The 16588-nt window shown below is 46.6% G+C and overlaps 1 protein-coding gene across 4 annotated transcripts in view; it reads right to left on the bottom strand.

Moving 5' to 3' along the window:
• Positions 1–16588, bottom strand: part of SPATS2L (spermatogenesis associated serine rich 2 like) — a 184033-nt gene that overhangs the window by 61293 nt on the left and 106152 nt on the right. For all 4 annotated transcript variants that reach the window (XM_075529428.1, XM_075529427.1, XM_075529430.1 and 1 more), the window contains exon 4: positions 1953–2061. In XM_075529428.1, the coding sequence (XP_075385543.1) occupies positions 1953–2061 (109 nt within the window). The remainder of the gene's footprint in view (positions 1–1952; positions 2062–16588) is intronic.

Consider the following 16588-nt stretch of genomic DNA (forward strand, 5'->3'; position numbering starts at 1 on the left):
CATGAGTTGCTTACTGCTTTCTCAATTGTAATATTCAATCATTCCCCTAATTTTCATATTTTGACACATGTTCTATTTGTAATTTGGACAATGAGCTTTCAGAGGGTAATTATGAAGAAGAAATGCCCACATATACAGAGGATTCTGAAACCATTATTATGAATTTTTAATTATATTGAAACTGTTTGGGTTTTCTGAATGCCTTGGAATTAGTGGCTTTCCATATACCTTGTAAAGAACTCCTACATGTCCCCACCTCCTGGCGGATTTTAAGCAAGCTTTCCTATTTTTCCCCAACCCAAATCATTTGGGGGCTTCTCAGCCATCAATGTGCTTTATTCATGATATCTCACCAATGGCAGCTTTCACATTTCAAGAAGGACAAGCAAGGTGCTCTATTTAAATACAGATGAATTTGATTATAAGCAAATTTAAATATAAACACGTTTGATCAGTTTCTGTGCAGCTATGCAGCTCATCAGGGTCACTTTAATGAAACCCTTTGCGCTGGGAAACATGGGCACGTGACCAAGTGGGAGCGGGAGACACAGGGATAAGAACCCTTTTCCTTTCCTGAACTCCATGCACGCCATGCAGGTGGACAGGAGCAGAAAAGAGTTTTCTAGCCTCCCAACACTGTTTCCTTGGGAGAAATCACACCTCCCTAAGAAAAGCCAGATGAATGTAGGATTTCCTGCTATTTGTTTCTTATGACTGAAGAGTCTCTATCTGGCAGATCCAAGCACAGGGACAGAGTGAGACTCTTGTGCTCTGTGAATCTCCCTGTCAGATTTGTTTTGAATGGTAATTGTCTGTTAATTCAATGAGGACCCCGAGCCTTGATTGTAGATATGAGAATATGCCTGGTTCCAAGTCCTTGTTCTGAAATACAATTATATGTGTAGGAATTCCAGATTATTAAACATCTAGGAAAATAAACAAATGTGCTATCCTTGACAAATAACGTGCAACTGGAATATAACTAAGAAATGTGCTGACAGGTCTTTTCTGCCCTGACTTGTCAGATTATGTTTCGCTAGTCCACAGTCACAGAATGGAAAACTCATATCAGGACTGAAGGCAAATCATAGCTAAGGGAGTTGAAAGATGTTAGCTCATAGCTGGAACTTGTTATTTAGAAAGGAGGATCCTCCCGTCATGTATAGGAAATCTGACACACTTACATTCTAAATTTAGAGGATAAACACATTTCTGAGAAAATCTTTAGATTCTATAAAGGACTTTCTTTAAAAAAAATCCTTTTGAGAAAGCAAGTTAGTTTAGAGGTAGAGAAAATGAACTGAAATTCTGATTGGTTAGGCGATTCCAAGATAACAAACTAAGGATATGAACTGAAATTCTGATTGGTTAGGCGATTCCAAGATAACAAACTAAGGATATGAACTTAAATTCTGATTGGTTAGGTGATTCCAAGATAACAAACTAAGGATATGAACTTAAATTCTGATTGGTTAGGCGATTCCAAGATAACAAACTAAGGATATGAGAGAACAATCCTGTCCTCTCAGACTACATAAATAGCAAGCTTGAAGATTGTTATCGGCAAGCTAAGACGAATGATGCTGGTTGAATGGGTGTGAAGACTGTCGAGTCCGGGAAGAAGAACATGATCCACCTTCCCAGGGACACTGCCAAATAAGGGGCTTGCTGAATGACAGAATGAAATCATTGGTAGACATGGAGTAGAATTAGATGCAATCTGATGAGGATCCTTTAGAAACAATCCAGAGTCTGCATTATTTCTTAATGAAGTTTTGAAATAACTTCCAAATCCTGCTCTTATTGAACAGATAGGTTTTCAAAAGCCGATCATATTTTTATGAGAACTAAATCCCTTAATTAAAAATCAACAACACATTGATACTCAATGCATCGAAGGCAAAAATTCCTAAAGATGTGGCACTTTTAGTTCTGGGGCCTTGAATACCTACCATCCACGAAGGCTTGCACCGCTTTATCCACATTGAAGTCAAACTGCTGTAGCACCAGGACAATTTCATTATTGCTTTTGTTGGGGACCACTGATCGAACAGCATAGATCTGTAATTGAAAGGAAGACAAGAGGCGGAAACTAAGTTTTTTCATTCATGAGTATAACACTTGATAAAATGACTGCTAGAAACACCTGGGAATACCAACAAATCAATCTATTTGCCATCTAGCACACGCGAGTAATATTAGGCAAATGAAAATTTATTCTGGTAATGACCCTGAGACCCTACTTATTTGTGCACATATTTCTACACTGGTCTCCTTGTTAGGACTGTGGTGTAATAAGTCAGCCCTGTTTTGCATTCAGCCTTGTAGACGCCTACAAGACATACTTCAGAAAGAACACAGATGTGTGTTCAGGCTCAGGCTCCCTTCTCTGCTGGCTCAGTGGGGATTCTGGGGGAACTCAGAAAAAGCTTCATGCCTCTGTTTTTCTACCTGCACAGTGGAAACAGTCATTGCAAGGTTTACAAAAGTCTGTTGCAAAACTTTGTCACATCGTCAGTGTTTATTAAAGACACACACACGCATGCATGCATGCAGGTCAGTTCTGTGGCATTATGGAGTGGGCTTCAGAGTAGAACTGTGCTCTACAAGATTTTCAGTGGCTTATTTTCCCAGAAGCAGACCACCAGAGGTGCCTTTGAGTAGATCTGAACTGTTAACCTTCTGGTTAATAGCTGAGTAAATTCACTATTTGCACTATCTCAGAAATCCATTAATGCTCATATCCACTGCCTTTGTATTGGGCTGCTACCTGGAATGTCAGCAGTTCAAAACGACCAGCTGCTCCAAGGGAGAAAGTGAGGCTTTCTATGACCATATGGAGTTATAGTCTTGAAACTCACAGAGGCAACTCGACCCTGTCCTACAAGGTCGTTATGAGTCTGTATCAACTAGAGAAGAGCTGGGGGGGGGGGTGCTTGGGGTCAACTAGTCCTTTCCAATTCTTGGTGACCCTGTGTAGGGTTTCTGAGGCTGTATATCTTTACGAGAGGAGACAGCCTCATCTTTCCCCCGAGCAGTACTTGGTGGATTTGAACCTTCCACCTTGTCGTTAGCAGTCCAATGCTACGCGGCTGCACTACTGGGCTCCTTATTCCTTTGGTGTCTATAGAAATATAAATATGTGGGTCACTGTATTTATGAAATGTTCATCATAGCATAATCCAGGGAATGTTTCCAAATATGCTTCTGAAAATCAAACATTTAAAATATAATAAAAGTAAATCCATATTCGAACTCAGGCTTTCCATTGGCTGCATGTATTCCTTAGTCACACCTAGGAGAATCAATTGACCTTTATTTCACAGAACTTGCAACAGCACAGGACACTGTCTGCCTTAGCGACACCCGGTGGGGGCGCACCCAGCCTTCTCTCAAGGGGATTCCCGTAGGTGCTACCGACGAGTTATTAGAGCACAGCCTGGGGCAGAGGCAAGGGAAGCAGGTGATGACTAGCCTTCCTACAGCTCTGCCCAATCGGCACATCTTTGCAGAGATAGATGCCGGTGGTTAAATTATATGACCGGGTGAATTTGAGTGCTAAATGACGTGTACTGCAACCGGACTCACGGAAATCAGAGCTACCTGGACATGATACGAGTCATGCGATTCTATTGACTAGAACACTAATTAAGCAGCATACCTACCCTACTTCTTGGTGATTTTAAAAGATAGGAAGTCCACTCCATGTAGCTGTGTATCCACTACTGCTGAATCGATCCAGACACCTAGGGACCCGATATCACAGACGTGAACTGCTCCTAAGGTGTCTGAGACTTTATGTCTCTACAGGAGCACGCAGCTATTCAATCAGTTCAGTGGGTTCAAACCACCGACCTCACAATTAGCAGCTCAATGTGGAACCCACTACACCATGAGTGCGCCTTTAGAGATGCGGACATGAATGCATTATAACAGGAAAGCTCAAGCTAGGGGTATATGAGTCATAGAGAGACTTGTTGATACACAAAAGCACAGAGCATCACCGGTTTCGGGAGAAATCTGTAGATGTTTAACAAAACCAATACTTGGTTGAACAAATACACAGATGTAGACAAGTGTTAGAAAGACTGGCTATGTTAACATTCAAGAGGCGGTAACATTTTTAAATATTTGGGATGAAAAAGGAGCTGCAGCTAGAAACACAGGGGAGGTTTTCACATTCATTTGAGAACAGAGTGGCCTGTCTCCTGTGATCCACCTGCCAGGTGTGACAGAGCCGTCTGCATCCACACTGCCACACCCCTTCCTGAGCAGACAGGGAGACTTCCTCCAGCACTGCTTGCATTGTCGTGTGTGTGTGTGTGTGTGTGTGTGTGTGTTTAAGGAGAGTGGGTGTGCTGACAGCTCTGCCACAGGCACTTCGGGGGCAGGTGTGGGTCTTGTGATCTCGCACTTGTCCAACTTCTGGAACCACAAATTCAGAAGCAGCAATGGTATAATGGAGACACGGCCCAAATCCCATCGTTTGGAGCAGACATGTCAAGGGTGAGTGTCTGACTCGGTTAAAATGTACATGGGAGAAAAAGAAATGTTTGTTGTAAATGAAAAAAAATCAATGAATATTTCTTGCATGCCTACTGTGTGCCGAGGCACCCTCACGCTTTGAGCTTTGCTAAGTGCTCAGTATGATCGGACTGAGAAAGGGGGTGCATACAGGAACCCCTGTGGTGTAGTAGTTACATGTTAGGCTTCAGTCCACAAGGTCAGTACTTTGAAACCACCGGCAAGAGACAGATGGTGCTTTCTAGTCCTTATTTCTTCCTTGGCCTTTTTTGGGTTTGTTTTGTTTTTAAAGAGAAGTAAAGATGGAAGATAGACAACTAACCAACCAACCTACATCCAATAAGGAAAGTCATTAACAGAGTGTGGTAGTTACATAATCTGGTGTCAATTTGGGACTTGAGAGGATTAAGAGTGAAGGGGTGGATTCTGTCTGTCAATCGGGTCATAGCCAATGAGGCCTCTGTGTGGACATGGCCTTCCCCTGAGGAGTCTGGGAACTCTAGTATTTTCTCCTTGGAGGTGGAGGCACTCTCTCTGTTCACTCCTTGAGAGACACTCTACTGACAAGAGGCATAGCGCTAAGCTGATAGAGTCTTTGCCCTGGGGCTGGAGAAGCCAAAGGGAGACCCCTGCCAGCGCTGAGATGCTTACAACGCCACATGGTCCACAAGACTTCCCACCCACTGGCCTGTGCTCTCCCTGCATTCAGCATCATTGCATGTGTTTCATGAGTCTGAAGAGGACTTTATAGATTGGTATCAGACATACGGGCTAATAACAGACTTGTGGACTTGGTCTGGACTAGGATGGGCTGTTTTCTCAATATATTCAATTGCTCTTATATATAAAGCTCTTTCTTATACACATGTGTGTGTCTATGAATTTGTTTCTCTAGTCTGCCCAGACTAACACACAGAGTGTGTCCAACAATTAAAAGAAAATTCACTAATAATTAGCATTGCAGTAATGCATAAAAATCACATGTTATCCTTCAAATATAGTTCTCCTTTAAATACAATTTTAGCATTCCAAGTCACTACAGTTTAGTCCATGTTATATAAAATTTCTTCACAATTACCATCATTATTACCACATCAGGCATGCCCTTCTAAAAAAATACCCCCTAAACTATTAATTACATTAACGGCATTATAATTACATTAGACCAATGTTTCCAATCCACCTACACAGCTATGTGATCAGGAAAGACCCAGAATTAGCAAATAAACACAAGATGACTGCTCTTCTTGTTTCCCATCTCTCTACCGCAAAGCACAATTCACGTTTTATTGTGTTACAGCAAAACATAATAAATCCACTGCTTGTAGAAATTCTTTTTTTTTTTAAGATTTTATATTCCTTTTGTCTCTCCCCCTTTAAAAGTAAATAAAAGCACAGTCATGGCCAGATGTATGTAGAACCCATTTTTCAATTTTCGCCATGTTGTGTTTCCTAGCCCTTAGAAAATGGTGAATAATTGACTGACTGCTGATCTCAAATCTCATAATGACAAATATTGCATGCAATTAATTCCCAGAGGACGAGATTAACGAAGGCAGGGGTGCCACAGCTTAAAGAACACAGTAAGAGACAAGCAGTCGCGCATGGTTTCTGCCTATTCTTAAGATGTTCTTTCTGTGTCTGCATTCATCACCGGGCCTGGCAAATCTGGCTTGCCCCTGGTGGGGTGGAACAGGTCTTTGAGAAAGCTGGTGCGATCATGGGTATTCTTAGGTGCACACACGGGCGCAGGACCCTCCATGGGCCATCAGACAGACCTGCAGAAGGAGGGGCTGGGAGAGACGGCGCGGCAGGGAGCCTGTGTCGCCAGGGCTGCCTCTGCATTTGGAAGTGAAGCTGCTGGGGAGGAAAGGACCCATCAGGGCGTGACTAATGGGGTCTGCGTAAGGAGAACACACACAATTCACAGCTGCAGCGGCTGTTTCTGGCACCGCTTCAGGCGCCAGCCTTTCCTTGGGTGCCACAGGCCGAGCTGGCATGGGGCTGCTGCAGATTCACACCTCAGCTCACTGTGGGAGCCTGGCCTGCCAGCTCCCCCCAGGGTTCTCGCCCATAAACAGAGCGGCCCGCTTGTGCCGGCCACCACCAGCCAGCTCCTGGTGACATTCAAGACTGCAACTTAGCGGACCCTTGAGCAATGGACCCGCCCTCCCCAAAAGCACAGCCACCCACCCCTCTTCGCATCTGCCGAATTTCAACTGACTTGGCAGATTCAACCGGCTATTTAGAAATCCGCCTTCGCGCTTCAGAAGTTGTTTTGATTTTCCCTGTCTAGCATTTTAATCGCCTCTCTCTCCTCTCCCTGGGGCTTTCCTATCTGGTCCTGCAGGCCCTTCCCATTCTGCCACGGGCCCCGCTGCTGGCAGGGTGCCCACTCGGGTGGGGGCTGCTGGGGTGCAGCCTCTACAAGGCTCCCCTGTACCCAAGCTGTTAGCAGCCTGCCCTGTTCACACTGTGCATTTTTCAGCCCATCTGCGATGACCCCTTAGAAAGTCTCGGCTTGCCAGTGACTCACTCCGGCTATGTCTGGGTCTGAAAAAGCGTTCTGACCACACTTTCCAACCCACCTACATGGCAACAGGCTGGTGGTTTGCTTGTTTGTTTCCTTTTTGGAAACCTCTGTGCTGATCACTGAAGACCCAGAATGATCGACTAAACACAGAATGAAGGTCCTGCCTGCCTCCGGTGTCTCCCCGGCAATTCATCCGCCAGGCAGCCCCTCCTGAAGTATGCCCACACAACCCCCTCCCTGAAGAACTGCCACAATGCCACTGGGCTACGTCTCTGCACCCCGATGAGCACTTCCATCGCCAATTAGACAGCGTGCAACTGGACGTCCAATCTGCACCGCCAAGCGTAGGCCTTGTTCTCCCCCTTCACAGCCAAGCTCCTCGACCCCAGCTCTGCCCCCCCACCTGTCTGAGCTGCTGCGTCTACACCTCCGAATCTGACGTGGCAGCTATAATGCCACGTCTCCAACCAAGTCCTCCTGCCAGTCATTCCTAGTTGCTTTCAGACACCACTGAGGCACCTTGTGACTCACCGTGGCTCTATGGGACAGGTAGGATAAACTACACGGGGTTCCAGGCTATAATCTTCATGAAGCGGGTCACTGGGGCTTTCTTCCTGGGAGCCAGCTAGGCAGGTGTGAACCACCAACCACATACTAACCCCTGCACCACCTTCCCGCTTCTCTCCGAGTCCCATAGCCCTTGGAGCAGGTGTCCCTAAACACCACCATCTGCTTTCTCTCCCCCGCATTTGCCTATCAGGAGTCCATATGGCGCCATGGCCAAAGTGCGTGGCCGCTAACTGAAAGGTGGACAGTTTGAGTCCATCAGGCACACCACAGGAGAAAGATGTGCAGTCTGCTTGTAAGGCTGAGGCCTTGGAAACCCTGGGGCAGTTCTATACTTAGGGCTGCTGCCAGTCCCAATCGACTGAACCAGGGCAACTGGTACAGTTCATCTGCACGCCGCTGTCTACTAATGTTAATAATGGGAGGGGTGAATCTCAGATGTTGTCACTTTTCAACAATCACTGTGCTCTCCCCACAAGCCAAAGCCAACTCAATGCTATGGCGTTGATTGCAGCTCATGGGGCCCACACAGGCCTGGGTAGAACTTCCCCATGGGTTTCCAAGACTGGGAATCTTTATTGAAGTGGAAAGACTTGTCTTTCTGCTGCAGAGCAGCTGGTGGTTTCGAACTGTTGGCCTTGTCGTTAGCAGCCCAACTTGTAACCACTGGGGTGCAAAGCAAGCCAAAGTCAAACCCACTGCCATTGCATTGATGCGGATTCATAGCAGCCCTGTGTAGGGTTTTGGGGGCTTTGTAAAGCTTTAGGGGAGCAGCGAGCCTCCCATTTCTCCTGCAGGCAGCTGGTGGGCTTGAACCATTGACTATGACTAGCAGGCCAATGCTTACCTGACAGTGCCACGCCACCAGGGCTCCTTATGGGACACCGATGAGGTGTTTAATAAATATTAGTGAATGAGAATAGCTAACTTGGAGTTTTCCCTGCTGCTGGTTTATGCCAATGTCACTGAGCCTCTGACCCACTGCATCTACAGCTCCACAGGCTCAGGAGTGGGCCTCAGCTGTCTGTAACGTGAACTGAAAATTCTACAGGTTGAGAGAATATATAGATGCCCTCTCTATTTCATTTTTTATTATTATTTAAAAAATAATTTCATTGGGGCTCATACAACTCTTATCACAATCCATCCATCCATCCATTGTGTCACGCACATTTGTACATTCTTTACCCTCATCATTCTCAAAATGTTGGCTCTCCACGTAAGTCCCTGGCATCAGCTCACTTTTCCCCCTCCCTCCCTGCTACGCCCTCCCTCATGAATCCTTGATAAGTTATAAATTATTATTTTGTCATATCTTGCCCTTCACCTACTTTTCTGTTGTCCATCCCCCAGGAAGGAGGTTAAATGTAGATCCCCGTAATGGGTTCCCCCTTTCTACCCCGCCCTCCATATTTTAATAACACAGATCGGAAGAATATTTATGAGGCATTTTCTAATTCTGTTTTCACTTCTATATGATTAAGTAAGTACTCGGAGTCCTTTTGTGGATTTTAAAAGATAAGAGCGTGCACAGGCATTGCCTATCCTTGTAGAAAGCCGAGTCTGGCAGACACTGGTTGAGCCGCTGTAAGTGATAGCACAGAGGATACACACAGGATGATGCGCCGTCCTCGCCCTGAGGAGTACAGGCGGCGGGAGAGCCAGGGCTGGCTGTCTGTAACGGGAAGTATGTAGTAAGCCCTGCCCTGTCTTCTTGAACCAGCTATGTTACCACAGAGAAGGGAGCTATTAGCGGTGCCCAAGGAAGGGAGACCACTTTCTGGAGGAGAGAGCCCAATGTTGTGGGAGGGGCGGTGGATTAATCAGATCTCTGTGCTCATCTTGGCTCCGCCACAGGCGAGCACGATGACCTTGGGCGAACTACTTAAACCTTTGAAACTCAGTTCAGTAGTTGTGGAATGAGGATCTGACCTGTGGAGTCTGCGGACATGAAGAAAGGCGTGATGTTGTAAAGCGGCTGGTGTGGAGTTTGGCACATATTCGCTGCTCAGTGCCTTTTTACAGAAAGGGAGAGCATTTACATGGGGCCACTGAGGAGGAGGAGCATTCATTGGGGCATAACTGGGCGAGCCCAGAGTTAGCAGTGTTGGTGGAGGCTGCCCTTCGTAGATATCTCCTTTCTTCCACCGGCTCTCTGACCATACTCCCTTAACCTGCCTCACCCCTGCAAGCTGCCTGTGTGTGTGTGCTTCCAGAGTTACCCGTGCCTCACCCCTGCAAGCTGCCTGTGTGTGTGTGTGTGCTTCCAGAGTTACCCGTGCCTCACCCCTGCAAGCTGCCTGTGTGTGTGTGTGTGTGTGTGTTGCGCGTACCGCAAAATCCTTTGCAGCCTGATTTACTGAATGGCTGCTAAGATCAGCAATGTACTAGGGGATGTAGCACTAAACAGAGATGCCGAACTAAAGCAAGACACGGATGTAAATAAAAATATACATATGTCGAGAAGGGGGTACCCTCCCAAAAAACAAAAAGAATTTCCCCAAAGCTATGTATTTAAATTTTTTTTACAAAATGACCTCATCTTCAAAGTACTCTCAATCACACTTAATACATTTGTCAAATCTGCGCTTGCATTCCTGGAAACAGTCTGGAAATCCATCCGTTCGGATGACTGTCAGCACCTCCCTCGTTTTCCCAACGCCACGTGTAACTCATTACACCCCCAGGGCCCGTCTCCCTTGTTTTTATCTCCACCTCTGCCACATCATCAAACCACTGTCGTTTCCTTTCTCTCTTCATTCTCGGGAACAAAAAGAAGTCAAAGGAAGTGAGGCGGGTGAGTATGGCGTGTGGGGCAAGAGAGGCATGCTGTTTTTGCCCAAAGCTGGCACACTGAGATGGCTGCGTGAGCAGGTTCATGGTCAGGGTGGTAAAACCAGCCCTCATCTGCCACCAAGCAGGCCTTTTTGGTGGCACACAGTTACACAATCTTCTCAGAACCTCTAAACAGTTTGGGTAATAGTCTGACTTGGTGGGATGAACTCTAAATGCACCATTCCACCCTCACATCAAAAAACCCCAGGCACGCATCAGTTTTGGGGGGTACCCCTTGTATCTATACATTCCTGTATTATGTGTACATTGCAACTCCTGTTAAATGAATAAGAAATCGGAACACAGGGACAATGAGTTGCCATGTCCAGGAAGTGGTGGGCGGCGGAAGGCGGGTGGTTGGGAAGGGAGGCACTTACTTGTGTGGCTTGCTTGAAAAGCCAGTGTGGGCCAAGCTGATTCTCTGCCTTGGAGAGAAGCCAGAATGGGTGCTGGAGAAGGCCCCCATCCCTGATTCTCTGACCTCTCTGGAAGCACTGCAAGACCCCCCAGACCTTTCTAGTCGCCCCCTTCCCCACTTGCACTTGCTGGAGGGGCCTTGTCCCGCTTCCCAGGGCAAGCGGGCTGCCTGGAGGCAACACTGGGGCTCAGGCTGGGAATACAATTCAAAGCAAAGGCTGGAGGTGGCAATGAGTCCACATGGCAGAGGGAGAAACAGAAGGCTTTAAGGATAAATTCAGCCTGATTGTAAAAGCCTGGCTGGAGACGAGAGACTGTGAGCCTTGTTCGCACCCTTGTCCGGAGTGTGCCGGGGGCCATAATGATTTATTTATATGCCTGTTTCTATGACATCCCCATGGGAATGTCAGCTCCTCCGTGACAGGCACCCTATGCTGTGGCTGTTTTCATATCTCCAGGGCCTCGAACAAGGGGTGGTTTTCAGGGTTGATTCATCGATGCTTGTTGGGGTGCTGGATGACCACTCGGCACATAAACACATGGAAGCAGCGCTCTCCTCTGGCAGGCACTGCAGTAAGCCAGTTTTACTTATCCACAGTCTCATCCCATATCTGTAAGTCAGGGGAAAGCATTATACAGGATGACAAAGCGTCATGGGTCTGAGTTCCTAATGTATGGAGGGCTTCATGGGCCCCAGGAATTTCGTGTGGCCTGGCCCCCAGCCTCCAAGAACTCACAATCCTGGAGGGGGGCTTCCTCTGACCCCTCCATCCCCCACCCCCTGAAAGAAGAGCACAGTCAACCAGCCCGCAACCTCCTTTTCACACCAGTGAGAACCATGGTTCTTTGCAGGTTCGTCCTTCTTGCAACGCTGCAAGTAATTTTATAATCAGCGTTGGTCACATCGCTCAAATGCTGAGCTGTTCAGAGATTCCTTAGAAACGGCTCTTCCGTGCGGATTTTGCTTCATTTGCTGAGCCACTCACAGTGTACACGCTAATGAAGGCAGTCCGCCTAGGAAGCTTCTTGGGGAAGAAAACAATCTTCCCAGCCCAGTGCCTTTGCATCCTGGATAATTCCATCATTTAATTGCCTTCCCAAACATCTACTTTTCCCGGCAGCACACGACATGCATGACGTACTGCCATGTCCTTCTTGGCTGACTTTTAGGGAATTAACGCCAAGGGTGAAAATCAAAATGAACCTTTTTCCCCCCTCCTTTCCCTTTTGGAGCAGGAAACAGGATTAGAAGTAATCAAGAAGATTTGAAGATAGGAAGGGAAAAACAAACCAGCAAACAGTTTCCACAGGATCGTGGGAAACTTAATGTTGAAGGCTCCGCAGAGTCTAGTCACGTGTTTCTCAAACTGCACAGCTCACTCCTTAGCACCTGGGTGTCCTGCTGGAATGTGGTTCTGGCTCAGACACTTGGGGTGGGACCTGAGAGGCTATGTATCTTTGTAAAAAAATTTATGTACTATGCATATTTCTTGTCAGATTTATCATTTTTGGGGGGGGAGTGTTTTTATTTTTAAATCATTTTATTGGGGCTCATACAACTCATCACAATCCATGCATAGATCCATGTGTCAAGCACATTTATACATTTGTTGCCATTATCATTCTCAAAACATTTGTTTTCTACTTGAACCCTTGATATCAGCTCCTCAGTTTTCTCCCCCATCCCCGCTCCCCCTTCTCACAAACCCTTGATCATTTAAAAGTTATTATTTTGTCATATATTATACTGTCCAACGTCTTCTTCACCCACTTTTCTGTTGTCCACTCCTAAGGGAGGAGGTTATATGTAAATCTGTTCCCCTTTTCTACCCCACCTTCCCTCCACCCTCCTGGTATCGCCACTCTCAGCACTGGTCCTGAAAGGACCATCTGTCCTGGATTCCCTGTGTTTCCAGTTCCTATCTGTACCAGTGTACATCCTCTGCTCTAGCCAGATTTGTACGGTAGAATTGGGATCATGATAGTGGGGGAGGAAGCATTTAAGAACTAGAGCAAAGTTGTATGTTTCACCATTGCTACCCTTCACCCTGACTAGCTTATCTCCCTGTGACCCTGCTGTAAGGGGGTGTCCAGTTGCCTATTGATGGGCTTTGGGTCTCCACTCTGCACTCATCTTCATTTACAATGATATGATTTTTTTGTTCTTTGATGCCTGATCCCTTCGACACCTCATGGTCACACAGGCTGCTGTGCTTCTTCCATGTGGGCTTTGTTGCTTCTGAGCTAGATGGCCGCTTGTTTATCTTCAAGCCTTTAAGACCCCAGACGCTATATCTTTTGAAAGCTGGGCACCATCAGCTTTCTTCACCATATTTTCTTATGCACACATTTGTCTTCAGTGATCATATCGTTAGGTGGTACCCACTAATATGATTTTTTGTTCTTTGATGCCTGATACCTGGTCCCTTCTATATCTCGTGGTCATACAGGCTGGCGTGCTTCTTCTATGTGGGCTTTGGTGCTTCTGAGCTAGATGGCTGCTTGTTTACCTGCAAGATTTTAAGACCCCAGATGCTATATCTTTTGATAGCCAGACACCATTTCTTCACCACATTTGCTTATGCACACTTGTCTTCAGCCATCGTGTTGGGACGGTGTGCCTCATGGAATGCCAATTTGATAGAACACAGTGTTCTTGCATTGAGTAAGTACTTGAGTGGAGGTCCAATGTCCATCTGCTGCCTTCATACAAAATCTATAAATATATGCACATAGATCCATTTCCTCACCATCCTTTATAAACATATTTACATGTGTACATGTCAGTATTTAGAGCTCTATAAATGCCCTTTGCCTCCTAGTTCTTTCCTTTCTCTCCTTTGACTTTCCCCTTGTCCCACTGTCATGCTCAGCCTTCATATGGGTTTCAGTAATTTCTCTCGGTTATGTTGCCCTTGCTGAATCCCTACCAGGCCTCTCACACCCTCCTTGCCACTCATTTTGGATTGCTTGTTGCTCCCTTGTCCCTGGGTTGGTCAGCACCACCTCCTTTCCCCCGCCTCCCTCTCTCCCATGTCCCCCCAGAACCATCGGTCCCATTGCTTTCTCCTTCAGATTGTTCATCCAGCCCATCTTATCTAGAGAGATGTGCAGAGATAATAATATGCACCAAAACAAGGCATAGCAAGACAAATCAACAAAAGAGATCACAACGATGACAACAACAAAGAAAACCAATGACCCATAAAAGAATAAATTAATTTAAAAAAAACTTTAAAAATAAAGAAAAGCCTGTAAATAGATCAAGGTCTGATTTTTGACTTCTAGGTGTGTCCTCCAGTCAAGTCTGATGGGGGTGCCATCATGGTCTGGCCCCAAAGTCTATCCTTTGCACTCTCTCGGGAGCTCCCCCAGTTGCTCTGCCGCAAGCCTTTAGTGTTTTGCCTTGGTGTCTTGGGGTCAGACTGGGCCATTCCTGACACTGAGTCTCCAGTGTTGTCCCCCGTATGGCCATGGGTCAGCGAGGGACGTTGTGTCTCATAGTAGGGTCAGCCATATGGTCCACTCTGCGCATTGGCTGTTCAGAGCGGGGACATCGTCCTCCAGGCCTGGTGGGCCAAGATGTGCTCCACTCTCTCTTCTTCCCCATTCATTTGCTTCTGTGTGCTCTGATCAGACATATCCCTTTCCCCGACCTGCAGCTCTGTATCTTAAAAGCTCCTAGGTGAAAAAGACGCAGTTTGCCCTTAGAAGTAATCCCCCCACCGTTCTGATCCCAATTCTACTGTACAAATCCAGCTTGACCAGAGGATGTACACGGGTACAGACAAGAACTGGAAACACAGGGAATCCAGGACAGATAAACCCCTCAGGACCAATAATAGGAATAAAGCGATACCAAGAGGGGAAGAGGAAGATAGGGTAGAAAGGGGGAACCGATCACAAAGATCTACATATAGCCCCCTCCCTGGGGGATGGATAACAGAAAAGTGGGTGAAGGGAGACATCGGACAGTGTAAGATATGACAAAAGAATAATAATTTATAAATTATCAACGGTTCATGGGGGAAGGGGAAAACGAGGAGCTGTTACCAAGGGCTCAAGTAGAAAGCAAATGTTTAGAGAATGATGATGGCAACAAATGTATACATGTGCTTGACACAATGGATGGATGGATTGTGATAAGAGTTGTATGAGCCCCCAATAAAATGATTTTTAAAAGAAGGTGTGGTCCGAATAATAACCCTCAAAAAGGGTTCAAGGCCCAATCCTCAGAAGCAGTGAATATGCGTGGTTACCTAACAAAGGACAAACAAGGTGGCGGATGGAATGAAGGGGGCCCATCAGCCGACCTTTGGGTAGGAGGTGATCCTGCATTGTAAGTGGGCCTAGCCTAACCACAGCAGTCTTTAAAAGTGGAAGAGGGGCAGAAGAGAGCAGTGCCAGAGAAGTCATGTGCAGCAGGCCTGACGGCCCAGGTTAGGGCTGGTTATGAAGATGGAGGAAGGGGCTACCAGCAGGCTCTGGAAAAGACAAGGGAGCAGACTCTCCCCTCAGCCTCCAGAGAGAATACAGCCCACTGGATGCCTCACTCTTACCCAGTGAGGCCAATTTCAGACTTCTCACCTCCAATGCTGCATACTCTGTGGCTGGAACCGCTCTCCTCTCCCTGCATCCAGTTGGTGCCGACTCATGGCATCCCTATAGGACAGGGTAGAGCTACCCCTGCGAGATGCCGAGACTGTAACTTGTTATGGGAGTACCACGGAGCGGTTGGTGGTTTTGAACTGTCGACCTTGTGGATTCCAGTCTTTAGTGACTGGGAAATGACACCAGTGTGGACTGGGCCAGCTTTCCCTTCCCCACTAACTGCTGTCTTTAAAAAGCACACACCTTCGTAAAGGTGACAATCTGCGGACTCCTGGCTCCCTTCCCCCACATTCCATTTTGGTGAATTCTAGCCATTCCGTCATTCATTGATTTTGTGAGCGAAAATGAGATGAACCTGACACAGTCTTTGCTCTCCAAGGAGCGGACAAAACTGTAGGGAAAATGAGGCAAAGTCATCAGTAACAGCTAATTAGTGTCGTTCTGATAACAAAATCCTCCCGATGTCTCACCTGTTCTCGACTGCCCATTCTGCGGCACACTCCCCTTTATCTTCCTCTGGGCTCTGGGAAGAGCCTCCTAATTGGATTCGGCCTGGTTTCTCCTCCCTCCAATCCATCTTAAAACAATTGCTGCACAATTAGACCTCCTCAAAGTGCTAGGAGAGGTTCACTGATGGAGGAAGTAGGCAGCAAAGGGAAAGGATGGGAAGAGAAGAGATAAATGAAGACACGACGTCCTAGAGGAGATGAGAGGAAATAGTATTAAAATCCACGCAGAAAGTCAAACCTTAAACGTTTGAGAAAGGAGAGAATGGAAGGGTCAAGATGGAATGAAAACTTGAGATGACTGAGAGGAAAATTTATGTCCAATTAGAGACCACTTACTCCAACCACATAAAAGTTTTAAGAGTTTGCTTTGGGGCTTAAAAAGGGAGCACACAGGAGGCACAGTGAGCCAGCTGTTGGATGACCAATGGCAAGGTTGGTGGTTCAAATCCACCAGTTATTCTGTTAGGTAGCTAGCTATAGGGACAGGGGGCTGTCCCTCTTATGCCTGCACAGGCCCTGTAGAGGAGGTTGGGAGAAACTCAGGCATCTCTTAGACACCCAGGAAGACCCTAACTGAGCATGCTCAAGTTCA

Source organism: Tenrec ecaudatus, chromosome 13 (genome assembly GCF_050624435.1).
Source record: "Tenrec ecaudatus isolate mTenEca1 chromosome 13, mTenEca1.hap1, whole genome shotgun sequence".
Lineage (NCBI taxonomy): Eukaryota > Metazoa > Chordata > Mammalia > Afrosoricida > Tenrecidae > Tenrec > Tenrec ecaudatus.